At 46.1% G+C, this 16,938-nt stretch overlaps 1 protein-coding gene across 1 annotated transcript; it reads left to right on the forward strand.

Moving 5' to 3' along the window:
* Positions 1-3,681: 3,681 nt before the first annotated feature.
* Positions 3,682-16,738, forward strand: TFB2M (transcription factor B2, mitochondrial). Its single transcript, XM_069955111.1, has 10 exons — positions 3,682-3,813; positions 5,201-5,451; positions 5,515-5,693; positions 8,709-8,797; positions 10,421-10,574; positions 10,795-10,943; positions 12,015-12,104; positions 13,023-13,085; positions 14,170-14,321; positions 16,434-16,738. Exons 2-10 carry the CDS (start codon positions 5,240-5,242, stop codon positions 16,618-16,620), a joined length of 1,275 nt encoding a protein of 424 aa, XP_069811212.1. The 5' UTR covers positions 3,682-3,813; positions 5,201-5,239; the 3' UTR covers positions 16,621-16,738.
* Positions 16,739-16,938: the final 200 nt, after the last annotated feature.

Genomic DNA, 16,938 nt, shown 5'->3' on the forward strand with positions numbered 1-16,938 from the left:
GTGGCGCAAAATTGTCTGACAACCGTCAAGACATTGAGGTATATGCGGACCTTTCACCGGAGACCCTTCGAGCTCGCAAAACTTTTGCCGCCCTTACCAGAACACTCAGAGATAAGAACATTGCCTACAAATGGTTTAATTCGGCGCATTTGTCAATCACACATGGCCATTCCAAGCACTATATTACAAACTTAGAAGAGGGATTCCGCCTACTCAATTCCTGGATCATTGAGTGACTCTTCTATTGAGTGGACACGTCACCAGTTCCTCGCTGGGCCGGACTTTCTTCCCCCCAACACCCTCTCCAGTCGTATTCGCTTTTCAGTGTTACGACGTGGGACCTAATAGCTTTTTCTTGCTATATTTCTAGCAGAACACTGTATTTGTATCCCCGCAATATGGCCTATACCCATTATAAGCAGCTTAGCGTCTTACACTTCCACTTTCTACACCCATTTTATTTTCCCCACCATAATATACATAGTGTTAGATGTCAATATCTCATATAGGGCCACTAGCCTCTCTGTGCTATTTGTCTTAACATACTCTGTCTTTTGTTTGTTTGTTTGTTCTTATGTCATTGGTTTTTTTTTTATGTTTATTTTTTTATGTTTGAGACACTGAGAGTATAGTACTAGACGTCTTGGGGCGACTTCCCCTGCAACTATATCTGTATTACACATAATTGTCTTCTCCTACATATTTGATTACCACTGTGCTATTATGTCTCAAACATATTTGCTACACACCAAGCCCTCCAACTACTTATTCTCACTGTTAGGCCTTATGCACACGTTCAGTATTTTTTTCTGGTCCTGAAACAACCCGTGAGAAATTGCGGATTGGACATCCGTATTCCATCCGTATTCCATCCGTATTCCATCCGTATTTCCGTAATTCCATTTTTTTACTACTCATTGCTTTTCAATGCACTTCATCCGGATTTTTTTGCGGAAATACGGATGCCAACATGTTACAATTCCGTAAACAATCCGTAACCAATTGATTTCAATGAGAGGATCCGCAAAAAAAAATGGGTCCGCACCCGGTCCGCACTAGGACATGTCCTTTTTTTTTTACGGATTGATTTTCATCCATTTCTGCTACTGATCGTGTGAATAGCCCAATAGACTTCAATGTGCACTAACTCGGATCCGGAAATACGGATCCGTAAATTACGGAACGTGTGAATAAGGCCTAAATCTACATTTTTATGATGTTGGTGGTTGATCTGCTTTTCCCTCTTTTTTCACTACGACTTGTTACAACTTTCTATGTGTTCTACCAGCTTACTGTGTGTAAAAAATTTTAAAAAATTGTACTAATAAAGATTTATTGAAACAGAAGCACCATCGCATAATAGCTTTAATCGCAGTTTCTACCTGCGAGCTGCATCTAAATACCTGATGGATAGCTGTAAGAGCATCATGCCATTCTCCAGGCCGGTATTGTTTGAAGGTCCAGTTCCTACATTTTAAGGCTATGTTCACACGTCGTATGAGACCGTCCGGGTCACGGAACGGCCGGTTTCTGGCCGGATCATCTCGGCCGATACTTAAGTACCGGCCGGATGATCTTTCCGCCCACAGAGTTCTGATGCGGGCGCATCAGAGCTTCCCACATCAGAGCCGGAGCCGCTCGCTTCACTCTGTGAACTGACAGGGTTTCCTACGGCCGCAAGTCACTGAATTCCGGCTGCAAAAAACTGACTTGTCAGTTATTTGCGGCCCCATATGGGATCCCGGCCGGAGTGTGTACGATGTGTATACGCTCCTGCCGGGATCCCATAAAGAATCAGGCATTGTTCCACCGCGCCAAAAGTGCGGCCGTTGTTGCCACCTTTATTAAATTTTATTGTTTTCTTTACACGTTCATCAGCCGTCGGCTGTGCCGGTGGCCGATGATATTTGGTCAGGACCCCAAGACATGATCAGCCGATAATCGTCATCAGCTTATTGCTTTATTACACTGAGCGATATTCTCACTCCGTATAATAGGGCCCTTACGGATTAAAAACGCAGCTGTGTACAGACATGTTCGATAGCGGGTTACCGTGATCCGCGCCGCCCTAGTGCTGAAGGTATACGATACACCATAAAATATGGAAACACTCAGAACAGACTGCATGGTCCCAAACATGAAGATGTGCAACACAGTGCAAGCATAGGACTCAATGGAAACACATACATATAATAGGTCAGTACTAGGATTCCTGATGCAGAGACCTGACTGCTGTCACTATTCCTGATGCAGGGTGCTGACTGCTGTCACTATTCCTGATGCAGGGTGCTGACTGCTGTCACTATTCCTGATGCCGGGTGCTGACTGCTGTCACTATTCCTGATGCAGAGACCTGACTGCTGTCACTATTCCTGATGCAGAGTGCTGACTGCTGTCACTATTCCTGATGCCGGGTGCTGACTGCTGTCACTATTCCTGATGCAGAGATCTGACTGCTGTCACTATTCCTGATGCAGAGATCTGACTGCTGTCACTATTCCTGATGCAGAGATCTGACTGCTGTCACTATTCCTGATGCAGGGTGCTGACTGCTGTCACTATTCCTGGTGCAGGGTGCTGACTGCTGTCACTATTCCTGATGCAGGGTGCTGACTGCTGTCACTATTCCTGATGCAGGGTGCTGACTGCTGTCACTATTCCTGATGCAGAAATCTGACTGCTGTCACTATTCCTGATGCAGGGTGCTGACTGCTGTCACTATTCCTGATGCAGAGTGCTGACTGCTGTCACTATTCCTGATGCAGAGACCTGACTGCTGTCACTATTCCTGATGCAGGGTGCTGACTGCTGTCACTATTCCTGATGCAGAGATCTGACTGCTGTCACTATTTCTGATGCAGGGTGCTGACTGCTGTCACTATTCCTCATCCAGGGTGCTGACTGCTGTCACTATTCCTGATGCAGAAATCTGACTGCTGTCACTATTCCTGATGCAGAGACCTGACTGCTGTCACTATTCCTGATGCAGAAATCTGACTGCTGTCACTATTCCTGATGCAGAGTGCTAACTGCTGTCACTATTCCTGATGCAGAGACCTGACTGCTGTCACTATTCCTGATGCAGGGTGCTGACTGCTGTCACTATTCCTGATGCAGAGTGCTGACTGCTGTCACTATTCCTGATGCAGAGATCTGACTGCTGTCACTATTCCTGATGTAGAGACCTGACTGCTGTCACTATTCCTGATGCAGAGATCTGACTGCTGTCACTATTCCTGATGCAGAAATCTGACTGCTGTCACTATTCCTGATGCAGGGTGCTGACTGCTGTCACTATTCCTGATGCAGAGATCTGACTGCTGTCACTATTCCTGATGCAGGGTGCTGACTGCTGTCACTATTCCTGATGCAGGGTGCTGACTGCTGTCACTATTCCTGATGCAGAGATCTGACTGCTGTCACTATTCCTGATGCAGAGTGCTGACTGCTGTCACTATTCCTGATGCAGGGTGCTGACTGCTGTCACTATTCCTGATGCAGAGATCTGACTGCTGTCACTATTCCTGATGCAGGGTGCTGACTGCTGTCACTATTCCTGATGCCGGGTCCGGACACGTTACTATCAGGAAGCAGTGGACGGTGATCCGTGGATCCGGCAGATTACACAACAGCCGGGAGTCCCGCCCCTCAGTGTAAGCCCCGCCCCTCGCTGTCACGCACACGCCCCGGAAGTAGCGCTCCGGCCTGTCTCCTCCAGCTCCACCATGCTGCCGCCCGCCGCTCCAGGGACAAGGTCACCCGGCCGGGATCAGTGAGCGGCCCCGGGGCTCTCCGCTCCTGCACGGGGATGAGGTAAGTGCTGTGTCCCGCCGGGTGTGTGTGACCCCAAAGTGTCCGGACGGGCAGGAGGCGCCATGTGTCACAGCGGAGCGGAGGATGTGTGACGGGTCAGAGAGGAGCAGCCCCCGGTGTGTGTGTGACCGGTCAGAGAGGAGCAGCCCCCGGTGTGTGTGACCGGTCAGAGAGGAGCAGCCCCCGGTGTGTGTGACCGGTCAGAGAGGAGCAGCCCCCGGTGTGTGTGACCGGTCAGAGAGGAGCAGCCCCCGGTGTGTGTGACCGGTCAGAGAGGAGCAGCCCCCGGTGTGTGTGACCGGTCAGAGAGGAGCAGCCCCCGGTGTGTGTGACCGGTCAGAGAGGAGCAGCCCCCGGTGTGTGTGACCGGTCAGAGAGGAGCAGCCCCCGGTGTGTGACCGGTCAGAGAGGAGCAGCCCCCGGTGTGTGTGACCGGTCAGAGAGGAGCAGCCCCCGGTGTGTGTGACCGGTCAGAGAGGAGCAGCCCCCGGTGTGTGTGACCGGTCAGAGAGGAGCAGCCCCCGGTGTGTGTGACCGGTCAGAGAGGAGCAGCCCCCGGTGTGTGTGACCGGTCAGAGAGGAGCAGCCCCCGGTGTGTGTGGCCGGTCAGAGAGGAGCAGCCCCCGGTGTGTGTGACCGGTCAGAGAGGAGCAGCCCCCGGTGTGTGTGACCGGTCAGAGAGGAGCAGCCCCCGGTGTGTGTGACCGGTCAGAGAGGAGCAGCCCCCGGTGTGTGTGACCGGTCAGAGAGGAGCAGCCCCCGGTGTGTGTGACCGGTCAGAGAGGAGCAGCCCCCGGTGTGTGTGACCGGTCAGAGAGGAGCAGCCCCCGGTGTGTGTGACCGGTCAGAGAGGAGCAGCCCCCGGTGTGTGGCCGGTCACATTGAAGGGGGACTCCAGCGAGAAAAGTTACATGAATTTGTAATTTACTTCTATTTAAAAATCTCCATTCTTCCAGTATGTATCAGCTGCTGTATGTCCTGCAAAAAGTGATGTATTCTCTCCAGTGTGCAGAGCAGGAGAGGTTTTCTCTGGGGATTTGCTGCTGCTGCTCTGGACAGTTCCTGACATGGACAGAGGTGGCAGCAGAGAGCACTGTGTCAGACTGGAGAGAATACACCACTTCTTGCAGGACATACAGCAGCTGATAAGTACTGGAAGACTGGAGTTTGTTTTTTTTTTTTTAATAGACGTCAATTACAAATCTCCGGCACTTTCTGGCACCAGTTGATTCGAATTTTTTGGTGAACAAGCCCTTTAAGCAGCAGATCCGCAGTGTGAGCGCAGTATTACTATCACTACGCTGAGATTTGCAGCTGGTTCTCTGTATATTATGTTTTGTGTGTTTATTACTATAGATGGTTAATGCTTCATTTATTTCTTTTACAGGCAGTGATCAGCGTTCGGGGTTACGTACAGATCAGCAGCATGTCAGCCATCTGGGCGGCTCGGACAGCGTTATACATCGCCCGCTGTGGGCCTCAGGCCTGGACTCCCGACTACTTATGCTCCCGACTGACTCCCAATGTGTCGGTGCCGAGCTGTCCTTCCTCCACCGCCTCCTCCCTCCAGTGCCCCTCCCCCGCCTCCTCCCTCCAGTGCCCCTCCCCCGCCTCCTCCCTCCAGTGCCCCTCCCCCGCCTCCTCCGCCTCCTCCCTCCAGTGCCCCTCCCCCGCCTCCTCCCTCCAGTGCCCCTCCCCCACCTCGCAGGAAAAAGAAAAGCGTCAGAGCGCGACCAGTAACAGAGACGACTTAAAGATAGTTGAATCCTGCAAACGGTTCAGAAGGTTCATAGCCGATCCGGCTCTTATAGACTCCGTTGTGAGATGCCTGGCACCCTGGGGGTCCGGCAGGACGCCCATCATTATGGATTGTAACCCAGGTATCCCCTCCCTCAGCCTTATATACACCTGCCCTCAGGTCGGCGGCGCTATGTGACAGATTGTGCGCCTCCCTCTTCATCACCTTCATTTACATGTGTGCCCTGTATGTCAGGAGCGTGAGATCAGTGCTGCAGTCCCGGATTCCCGTCCGTTGTAGAACGGTCCAACGTGTTTCTCCATACAGTGTGGCTTCCTCATAGGTTACTACTTACTATATTCACAGAAGAGATGAGTCCACTTACACTTCTCCTCTGGTCTGACAATCCTTTTAGTGGAGTAGAGATCCTTACAAGAGCTTAGAGGAGACTGTTGTTATATTATGAGGTCACTGCCCTTTTTAAGGGGCGGATTCTTTCCCAAAACTTTATTTTTTTTTTTTTTGCTTTAGTCAATTGGTGTCAAAAAGTTATACAGATTTGTAATTTACTCCTATTTAAAAATCTCTACTCTACTAGTACTTATCAGCTGCTGCATGTCCTACAGGAAGTGGTGTATTTTTTCCAGTCTGACACGGTGCTCCCTGCTGCCACCTCTGTCCATGTCAGGAACTGTCCAGAGCAGGAGAGGTTTTCTATGGGGATTTGCTGCTGCTCTGGACAGTTCCTGACATGGACAGAGGTGGCAGCAGAGAGCACTGTGTCAGACTGGATAGAATACACCACTTCCTGCAGGATATACAGCAGCTGGTAAATACTGGAGAATAAAAAGTAAATAACAAATCTATATAACTTTCTGACACCAGTTTATTTGAAAGAAAAAAAAATAGCTGGAGTTCCCCTTTAATGAGGCTTTGTGGACTCTTTTGCATATAGAATGCGGTGAGATGTTTGTGCACGCCACCTTCTTCCCTCTACTGCACAATTGATACAGCTGAGTGATCAAAGCCAAACTGTGCACATCAGCCGGGGAGGGGGAGGCGTGCATGCTGCCGCTCGGTAAGGACACTGTGACACTTGACCTTGAAAGAAAACAAGATTTTATACATTTGCAAACAGCCGTCATCTAAGAGACGGGGATCATTCCCTATGTCTGTGTATCCTGCAGGACGGTCCGGGGTCATCCGCCTGGAATCTGTATTGTATAGATGTCACCTCTTCTCACATTGTATTTCTGTATTAGGCTGGGTTCACACTGCGTTTTTGCAATCCGTTTTTTGCAAAAAACTGATGCATTTGTGTGCATCCGTTTTGATCCGTTTTTCCATTAACTTCTATTGTAAAAAAAGGATCCGTTATTTTTAACGGACACAAGTAGTGTCAGCTACGTTTTTGTGTCCGTCAGAAAAACTGATCCGTTTTTTTTTTTTTACAACGGAAGTCAATAAAAAAACGGATCAAAACGGATGCACACAAATGCATCAGTTTCTTCATCATTTTTTTTTTGCAAAAAAAACGGATGAAAAAAAAAAACGGATTGCAAAAACACAGTCTGAACCCAGCCTTATGGACACAGACCTGGATAATTACTCATATGTCGCCCAGGCCTGATGGTAAGCCTGGCTTCACACAAAGTTTTGCAATCCGTTTTTTCAAAAAAGGATGAAAACAGATCTGGGTTTTTTTTTTGTTTTTTTTTTAAACGGACACAAAAATGAGGTCTACTACATTTTTGTGTTCATAAAAAAAAAAAAATCTGTTTTGATCTTTTTTTTTTTTTTATAATGGAAGTCAGTGGAAAGACAGACACACAAATTTTTTTTCATCCAAATTTTGCAAAAAAACGGATTGCAAAACCGTAGTGTGAACCCAGCCTTATAATTAATATGTGTGGATTTTAGCTGCGCCGATATCTTTTAGACTTTCATCTTTTTGCAGTTGTTTTGCAGCTTTGGACGTGTCTGTTTGTTTTTGTGAAATTGGATTATTTGTTCTCTTTATCTACCGTTGCTCCTGGGTGACGCGTGTCTGATGGTCTCCTCCATGTCGGCCACGTGGGAGCTGCCTTTTATCTTTCACAAATTTCAGGTAGCGACTAAGGCTAGGTTCACACTGCGTTTTTGCAATCCCTTTTTTTCATCCGTTTTTTTGCAAAAAACGGATAAAAATGATGCATTTGCGTGAATCATTGTAAAAAAAAAAAAAAAATGACTCAAAACGGATTGTTTTTTTTTGGGACGGACACAAAAGTAGTGTCAGCTACGTTTTTGTGTCCGTCAAAAAAAAAAAACGGATCCGTTTTGATCCGTTTTTTTAACAATGGAAGTCAATGGATCAAAATGGATGCACGCAAATGCATCAGTTTTTTTCATCCGTTTTTTGCAAAAAATGGATAAAGAAAACTGATTGCAAAAACGCAGTGTGAACCTAGCCTTAGCTTGTATCCCCGTCAGTCATCTTATACTACAGATCTTCGGCTGTGTGTCTTTCTCTGGCTGGTCCCCAAACCGCTGTTACTTTATCATAGAGGCCCTGTCTGGTTTGGGCGTCAGCCTCTCTGCGGTGGGGAGTTAATGTGATTTGCCCTAGGCCTGCGGCGCCTCTCTCCCCATCCTTACAGAATATGACAAATAACGCCCCAGCAGTGAATAGGGAAACGCTGAGAACAGGAAAATGTTGGTGTGCAGCCAGTTCCCCCAGGTAGGCTGGGTTCACACAATACGTTTTTGCAAAAAAAAAAAAAAACGGATGAAAAACTGATGAAAAAAACGCATGCATTTGTGTGCATCTCTTTTGATCGGATTTTCCATTGACTTCCATTAAAAAAAAAAAAAAAAACAGATCTGTTTTTTTTAGCAAACACATTTTTGTGTCCGCTAAAAAAAAAGGATCTGTTTTTTTTTTTTTTTTATAATGGAAGTCAATGGAAAATCGGATCAAAAGAGATGCACACAAATGCATGCGTTTTTTTTCTATCCGTTTTTTTGCAAAAATAAAAAAAAAACGCAGTGTGAAACCAGCGTTACCCCTGTACATAACTTTCCTGACTGTTGGGTTGGACACGTTCAGCATAGTCTCCCCATATATACTGTGCACCATTGTAGACTGATGACTAATATTGGGTTCCTTTTCTTCTAGGTCCGGGACTTCTCACCCAGGCACTGCTGGAGGCCGGCCATAAAGTATTTGCCTTGGAAAGTAACTTGGATTTTCTACCACGTTTGCAGGTACTGGGATAAATTTCCAATTCTTCAAGTCTTTACCAGCAGTGTCTGACAGCGGCTTCTTTCTCTATTGAAAATGTGGGCATGTCCTGCTGAGCAGAGTGTACACCTGTATGAGGAAGTCTGTTGGAAGACCATGCAAGGTATCTTTCACTAGGTATATGGTGCCTTAAATGAAGGCAGCATAAACTAGTGACAGAAATGCTGAACAGATCGGTGTATTACTTCTATCATTCTGTTCAGCCGTTCTCCTAATATGCAGGAGAATAGGATTGTTGCCACACCCCTCCCCCCGCCCTCCAGCTGCTGATTGACAGCTGACTGCCTATACACAGCATAGATAGATAACTGCCAATCAGCAGCTGGTGGGCGGAGTTTTCTGCTTCTTATGAATATCCAGGACTACTGAGCTCATGCACATAATGGAGAGGACTACTTATTGTCCATGTTATTTAGAAGGAGATCTCTGGATCAGCTGCACAGAACAGTGTAAGTGATCCATCATCCTGTTCACTTCTCTGTCACTAATTTATGCCACCCTGAGATAGGACAACAGAAACCTACTGACAGTCTCTTTAAACACCTTCCCTCCATAGGATAGCCTATATATTTGATATATTTGTTTAACTCTTCATTTACCAAATATGACGTTTTCCCTTGAAATAAACTCCTGGCCACTAGGTGTCTCACTTCCCTGCACATTGTCATGAACTACCTGTTAGGGGAGCCTGGACTGTGTGTGTGCACCCTGGGCCTTTGTCTTTTCAGAGGGTCCATACTGTTCTCTATAGAGCCAACACTGTTCCTGAAAGGTAAATTAAAGATTCTGTTTCTTATCTCTCACCACCCATAAAGTTGTGGGCAGCTATTCCGTCCTTACTATGTACACAGTGCTGCCTCCTGAATATAACTCACTCCTTGTCATTATTAGTAGCAGCTCACTGGGTTGTTTCGGTAATGTAACCCCTGTTTGCTCGCATAGCACAGAAGTCAGTGAGTGCACCAACCCCGACCACACACACACACACACACACACACACACACACTGTGTCTATAGTAGTGTACCCCAGCACAGTGCCAGCCCATTCAGTCTAATCAGTGCACCAAGGCTTGAGACAGAATTCCTCACGTGAAAAAGAATACACCAGTTCCTGCACAACATACAGCGGCTGATAAGTACTGAAAAACGTTTTAAATAGGAATAAATTACAAGTATACATAACTTTCTGACACCTTCTGACACAAATCTGAAAGATTTGAGAGAATGAAAGAATTTTTGCCGGAGTACCTTTTTAAGTCTTTTAACAATATCACCAATATAATTGTGTTTTCTTTTTAATTTTAAATTAAAGCTGCATTTTTGCAATCCATTTTTTTCCGTTTTATGCAAAAAAAAAAAAACATACATCCGCTTGGATCTCTTTTTTTTTTTTACATTGACTTACATTATTAAAAAAGAGGGTGAATTTTTGGCATAAAACAGATTTAAAAAAAAATGGATTGCAAAATCGCAGTGTGAACCGGGCCTTACTAAGCTAAGCACGCCTGATTATAAGTAACATGGAATGAAGTGAGAATATTGTGCAGAAAGAAAATATAATCCTTTTCTATATTTTGTTTTTCTAGACTCTACAGAGAAAAGCAAATGGACAACTTAAAGTGCTTCACTGTGACTTCTTCAGGATCGACCCCTGGTCGGAAGGAATTGTCCAGCCTCCTTCCATGTATTCCACCACACTGATGAGAACCTTGAACATAACTGAGGTTCCGTGGGCCTCAGGTCAGAGTCACATCCCAATATTTATTTTATGTATGTGTGTGTGTAATACATAAATATATATATATATATAATATATATTATATAAATTTTTATTTTTTTATTTATATAATTTTTATTTTTTTATCATTATAGGATTAGGTGATCAGTAATGTAGACACACCAGGCTGTAGCTCTTACACTAGGCTGTCAGATTGATTCAATTTATTTTCATCTTTTTCAGATGTCCCTCTCAAAGTTTTCTTGATGTTCGGCCACAAAAATGAACGAGTTTTACTTTGGCGGCAAATTTACTGTCTCTATCAGCGACTTAACGTTTACAGATTTGGGAGAATAGAATTAAATGTATTTCTGACGGAAACTGAGTACTTGGTATGTGTAGTTCACCCAAAAAATGTTTTCTTTTAAATCGGCTGGTGCCAGAGATTTGTAATTTACTTCTCTACTCTTCTCTACTCTCCAGTCTTCCCATACTTATCAGCTGCTGTATATCCTGCAGGAAGTGGTTTATTCCCTCCAGTCTGACACAGTGCTCTCTGCTGCCACCTCTGTCCATGTCAGGAACTGTCCAGAGCAGGAGAGGTTTTCTATGGGGATTTGCTGCTGCTCTGTACAGTTCCTGACATGGACAGAGGTGGCAGCAGAGAGCACTGTGTCAGACTGGAGAGAATACACCACTTCCTGCAGGACATACAGCAACTGGTAAGTACTGGGAGACTGGAGATTTTCTTCTTACACAACCCGAGGGGCACTCTGGAAAGAAAAAAATATTTTTTAATACATAGAAGTTCTATATATATAGTTTTTTTATTTATTTACTTCTGGTGCCCGGCAGCAGTAAAGGGCGACCCGGCCCCTCTGCTGCCACTACTGATTGTTCTAGCGCTGCTGCACAGCATTATGCTGAGCAGGGTCCCCCTCCCATGAACTATATTTTCTTACATACAGTACACAGGGGGAAGAGGCTTCCTGACATGATCCAGGTGTCCCACAGCCTCTACGCCATGAGCGGTAATCGTGTCGGGCAACCTCTTCCCCCTGCCCCCCATGTACTGTATATAACAATATAGAGTACATGGGGGGCACTCTGCTCAGAACAGAGCAGGACATCAGGAAATACAGGTCTCAGAGCCTCGCAGTTCCTAAATCAATGTATTAAATTTTTTTTTTTTTAATGAAAGTCTTCGGAGTACCCCTTTAAGCTAAGGAAACCTCAGTTGCATGTTTTGTGGAAGAGAGAGAGAGAGGACTGCAGGAGCTGAGCCAAATGGCAGCTAACAGGTTGGACTGTAGTATTGGTGTACAGACTCTATTAGAATGTAGTGTAAGTTGCTCGCTCACCAGTTGAAATTCTCTTTGCAGGTTGTCATCTCTTCACATTACCTTTTACTATAGCTGATATAGTGAGGAGCTCCGAATTTACTTTATCAATTTCTCTTTTAGAAACTGATTTCTAGACCGGGAGACTTTATGAAGTATCGGGCGCTGGGTGTCCTGTTCCAGGTCGCCTGTCATATTGAGCTGTTGCACAGGGTGAGTAACACTACTAAGCCTGGCGCTGCAGTACACGGTGCGAGTGTGACCATTACAGGACCAGATTCACACCCAGACACTCCGATACATCAGCCTGGCCAGTGACTAGTGAGGTTCCGGTCATTTTCCATCAGTATCTCAGTCTTATCTTGTGCTGCAAACAACACGTATCGGTGTGAGCCGGAATGCAGCCGGCTGCCCTCGGGCCATTGAAATGAACGGGGTCTGTACTGATCCGAGAAGGCGCACAGCAGCTTTGTGACTGATTCCCTCAGAGGCCTAAATCCTGGTGTGAATGGTTTCTTACACATTGTAGTGTGGTAGAATATGTCGGTGCTGTAGAAGTGAAGATTATTATAGAAGACTTAGGGACAGACGCACCAAGCTCCGGGCCTGAGGCAAACCATCGAAAAGTTACAAATTTTGTGTGACTTTTGTTCCACTTTTTTTAATTAAAAAAAAAAAAAAAAAAATATATATATATATATATATATATATATATATATATATATATATGATCAGCCCCTTTAAACTTTAGTGTTTTTACAGGACATGTTGGCGATGAAGTTACCATGTGACTTCTGCTTGTAGGACCATCTGCTCCTGTCTGTACACGTGTAGCAGCTTACAGCGAGATAAATCTGTTTTTTAGGGATTTGTGATGTAGCAGATATTTTGCTGTTCAGTCTGTTCAGGTCCATCACTCTCCCATCAGAACGAGTATATATTTGCCCCCACTGTGTATAGCTGGGGCAGAGAAATGCAGTGTATATGGCCCTGTAGGGAGGGTAGTGAGGATATCACGTCCACAGGTTCCGTCCGCAGCAGGAATTAGCTGTTTTTTGTTTGAATGGAAATTACAACTGAATCACTCATCTCGCTAAAAAATTTTCTTGCTTTTGTCTCTGCTATTGCCAGGAGCCCATGTCTTCATTTTTGACACCTTCAAGATTTAAAGGTGCCGCAGCGACCAAATCTGGGGTAAGTGCTCCAAATCTTAAAGGGGTTCTCCAGTGCTACAAAAACATGGCCGCTCTCTTCCAGTGACAGCACCGCTCTTTGGGTGCAGGTTTTGTGACTCAGTTCCATTGAAGTGAATGGAGCTTATTTGCAAACCATACTGACCAAAATATTGTGTGGGAACGTAGCCTTAAGCAAGCCTGGCCCCAGGCTTTTGTGGGCTTTTGGGCGACAGAGCCTCAGTGGGCCCCTTTGTAGAGGAAATCATGTTGCGTCATTATTCGAGGGTCTCGTCAGACCCCCTACTACTATACACAATGCTAGGAAAGCTGGATGACCCCATTATACAAGATGCTGGGAAAGCTGAGTGACCCTATTATACTGACTACTATACAGGATGCTGGGGAAGCTGGATGACCACATTATACAAGATGGTCCTGGCCTTAAAGCGTAACTGTCATTTCAGGGTCATTTTTCTGAAAACATATCAACAGTACAAGCGATTTTAAGAAACTATGTAATAGGTTTTATGTACTAAAAGAGTTTCCTTCTGGACTGAAAAAGCAATCTCCCAGCCTCCCCCCTGACTGCAGAAGAAGCAGGATTTCTGTCTCTATTATGTGGCTATGGAGAGGGGAGGGGCTGTTAGGAGTAAGCACGGAGCAGTCCTGCACAACACAACACCCTGCAATCTTCTCTCAGTAAGTTCATAGATAAGCACTGACCTTTCCAGCGTTTTAGGTGCCCAGAGAGTCTACAAACAGCTGACCTTCATGTCACCTCTTCCTGCTCCCTCATCTCCCTCGGCCCCTCCCCCTTCATAGGCTTACAATGGAGAGAGCAGAGCCCATCTTCACTGGCTTCTCTGTAATGAAGATGTGTTTGCCTGATAATGCATAGATAAGAAGTTAGGGGGGGAGGCTGGGAGATTGCTTCTTGAGGACAGAAAGAGGCATTTTTGGCTGATGAAACCTATTACAGAGTTTTTTAAAATCGCTTATACTACTGATTTCTGCAATAAAAAAAAACATTTACGTAAGCGTAAACAGTTACGCTTTAAGCTGAGGATATCACGTTTCATGTGTAATGTTTTTTTGTCTTTCAGGGTTTTGCAGATAATACTTTGTGTTTAGTTCGGATAACACCAAGAAGGAACCTATTCTCTGAGAATTTTACACCTGCGGAAGGAAATATATTTGTTTATATGATCAAGCAATTTATGACAAGACGCAAGTCAAAGCTGATAGAGAAACTGGAGTAAGTGTTTATAAATAAGATCACGGTTATGGTTATAAAAAATAATAATTGTTGATTTCCTTTAAATTGATTTTGTATCCATTTTTGCATTATGCATTCATTGAGGCGCATAGGGAAAGTGACTTCCAGTCATTGTGAGAATCAAAGTCACAAACACTATGGTGGGCAAGCAGCAGGATGCCATCATACTGGGACATAGCGGCCAGCACTGGGACATAGCCGCCAGCACTGGGACATAGCCGCCAGCACTGGGACATAGCGGCCAGCACTGGGACATAGCGGCCAGCACTGGGACATAGCGGCCAGCACTGGGACATAGCGGCCAGCACTGGGACATAGCGGCCAGCACTGGGACATAGCGGCCAGCACTGGGACATAGCGGCCAGCACTGGGACATAGCGGCCAGCACTGGGACATAGCGGCCAGCACTGGGACATAGCGGCCAGCACTGGGACATAGCGGCCAGCACTGGGACATAGCGGCCAGCACTGGGACATAGCGGCCAGCACTGGGACATAGCGGCCAGCACTGGGACATAGCGGCCAGCACTGGGACATAGCCGCCAGCACTGGATTCAGCATCTGTTAACAATGGGTGAAGCTAAAACACATGGGGGGAATCTATATATATGGCTGTGTTCACACACATTTGTAACATGCATTTTCTGTTGTGCTGCTGAATTATCTCAACTCTCAGTGAGTTCACACATAACGGATCTGCTGCGGATCCGTGTCCTGTGCGCTCTATGGGCAGACAAACTCGCAGCAGGATGTACATCCCGCTGCGAGTTTGTCCGCAGCCCGCCCCGTTAACCCCCGGCCGCCGGAGCCTATACTTCATCTGCTCTCTGCTCCGGCTTGCTTCGGGGCTCCCGGTGTCTTCACGTCCCGCTCAGCCAATCAGTGCGCTGCGACGTGTCGGGAATCCCCAAAGCGAGCCAGAGCTGGGACCAGGTGAAGTATAGGCTCCGGGGGTTAACGGGGCGGGCTGCGGACAAACTCGCAGCGGGTGAACGTTATGTGTGAACGCAGCCCTAAAGGGAACCAATTAAAAAGAGGGGTTTTTTTTAAATTCTTTAATTTACCTTGAATAGTTTTTTTTTTTTTTTTTTTAGAAATATGCTCCATTATTTTTGTGCCCCTGGATTATATATCTGGATTATATATCTAATATTGTTTTGTATTTTCCGGTGTGCAGAACATGGAGAAGGTTTCCCATAAGCCTTTGCCCGCCGCGCTGTCAATACACAGTGATCTTGCGCTATGCAGTGTGAGATTTTTGTGTATTATCTAGTGTCCCTGGACCTGTCCCTAAGTCTGTTTTTAGTCAGTATCCAATACTTTACCTGATCCTGCGTCCTGCTGCTGTTCTGTCGGGTGCAGCCATCTTGGTGATGTCACTGGAACGCAACGCTGGAGCGCAAGTGACGTCACCAAGATGGCGACACCTGACAGAATGGCAGCAGGACACAGGATCAGGTAAAGTATTCGATAAAGACTGCAAAGGCAATCTATATCTTAGGGACTTTTATCATAGGGATAGTTAGTAATGCATGGTCCTCTTTAAGGGTGCGTTCTCACGTACAGGATCTTTTGCAGATTCAAAGCAAATGTGCAGCTTCAAATCTGCGCCATCAAACCGCTGCAGATGCTGTACGTGTGAACGCACCCTTAAGGTAAACTTTGTCCCTATTGCATAAATGGCGCTGAGGTGGAAGGTAGTTTTCTTGCCTTCATCCTCGGCAGAGTTTCCATGCAGTTTGTAGTTTAACCCCCTAGTCTAGTGAGGCAGTTTGGTGCACTGGGGATGGGGATACCGCCCCTAGTGCATCGATCTGCCCTGGCTGGCCTACACCTTGTAATATCAGTGGGGCGGTCTGGAGTCATACACACAGGGCAATATCCCCGCCCCGTGCACCAAACGGCCTTACTAGCCTTGGGGGTAAACTACAAGCTGCATGGAAACTGCCCCAAGGATGAAGGTAAGAGACACCTTCATCCCAGCACCCCGTGTGCAATAGGGGGCTATCGGCAGGTTTTATAGAACACATGCTGGACAGCCTAGAAGGAATCGTATTATAAGGTTTACTTACTGTAACCTTTGTTTTCTTAGTAACCTTGCTCCAGGTAGTGGGGAAGACTTGCTACGAAGTTTAGCTTTGCCGACAGACATTGCCACCGGCTGCATCCACCCAGAAGAATACAAGCTTCTCTTTGAGACCCTGTTGCGTTCGGAAGAGTTTAACCGGAGTTTTGTATTGGATGAAATCTGTGAAAAGATAGCGGCTACCAGCTACTGAATCGAGCGGATTCCCTGCGCCCGGTATCGAAGTCGTGCCCACGTCTCTGACTAATAATGCATTGTGGGTTACCACTCTGTAGCTGCAATAAATTCTCTGTTTGTTTGAGAATGTAAAACGTTGCATTGTTTGGCCACTTTCAATTGTTCTGTTTCTATCTAATGGAACAATAGTCCGACCAGCCCATAGGGTGACGGTACGAATTACTGACAAACCTGCTTGGAGGATGAATGGGGGGGGGGGGAGAGAACGCTTTATAGGATTATAGGAAAAGCATGCCGCAAATGTACTGAACGTGCCCATAAACGTGTACGGCAT

The sequence above is a fragment of the Dendropsophus ebraccatus genome, chromosome 15 (assembly GCF_027789765.1).
Source record: "Dendropsophus ebraccatus isolate aDenEbr1 chromosome 15, aDenEbr1.pat, whole genome shotgun sequence".
In the NCBI taxonomy this organism is placed as follows: Eukaryota; Metazoa; Chordata; class Amphibia; order Anura; family Hylidae; genus Dendropsophus; species Dendropsophus ebraccatus.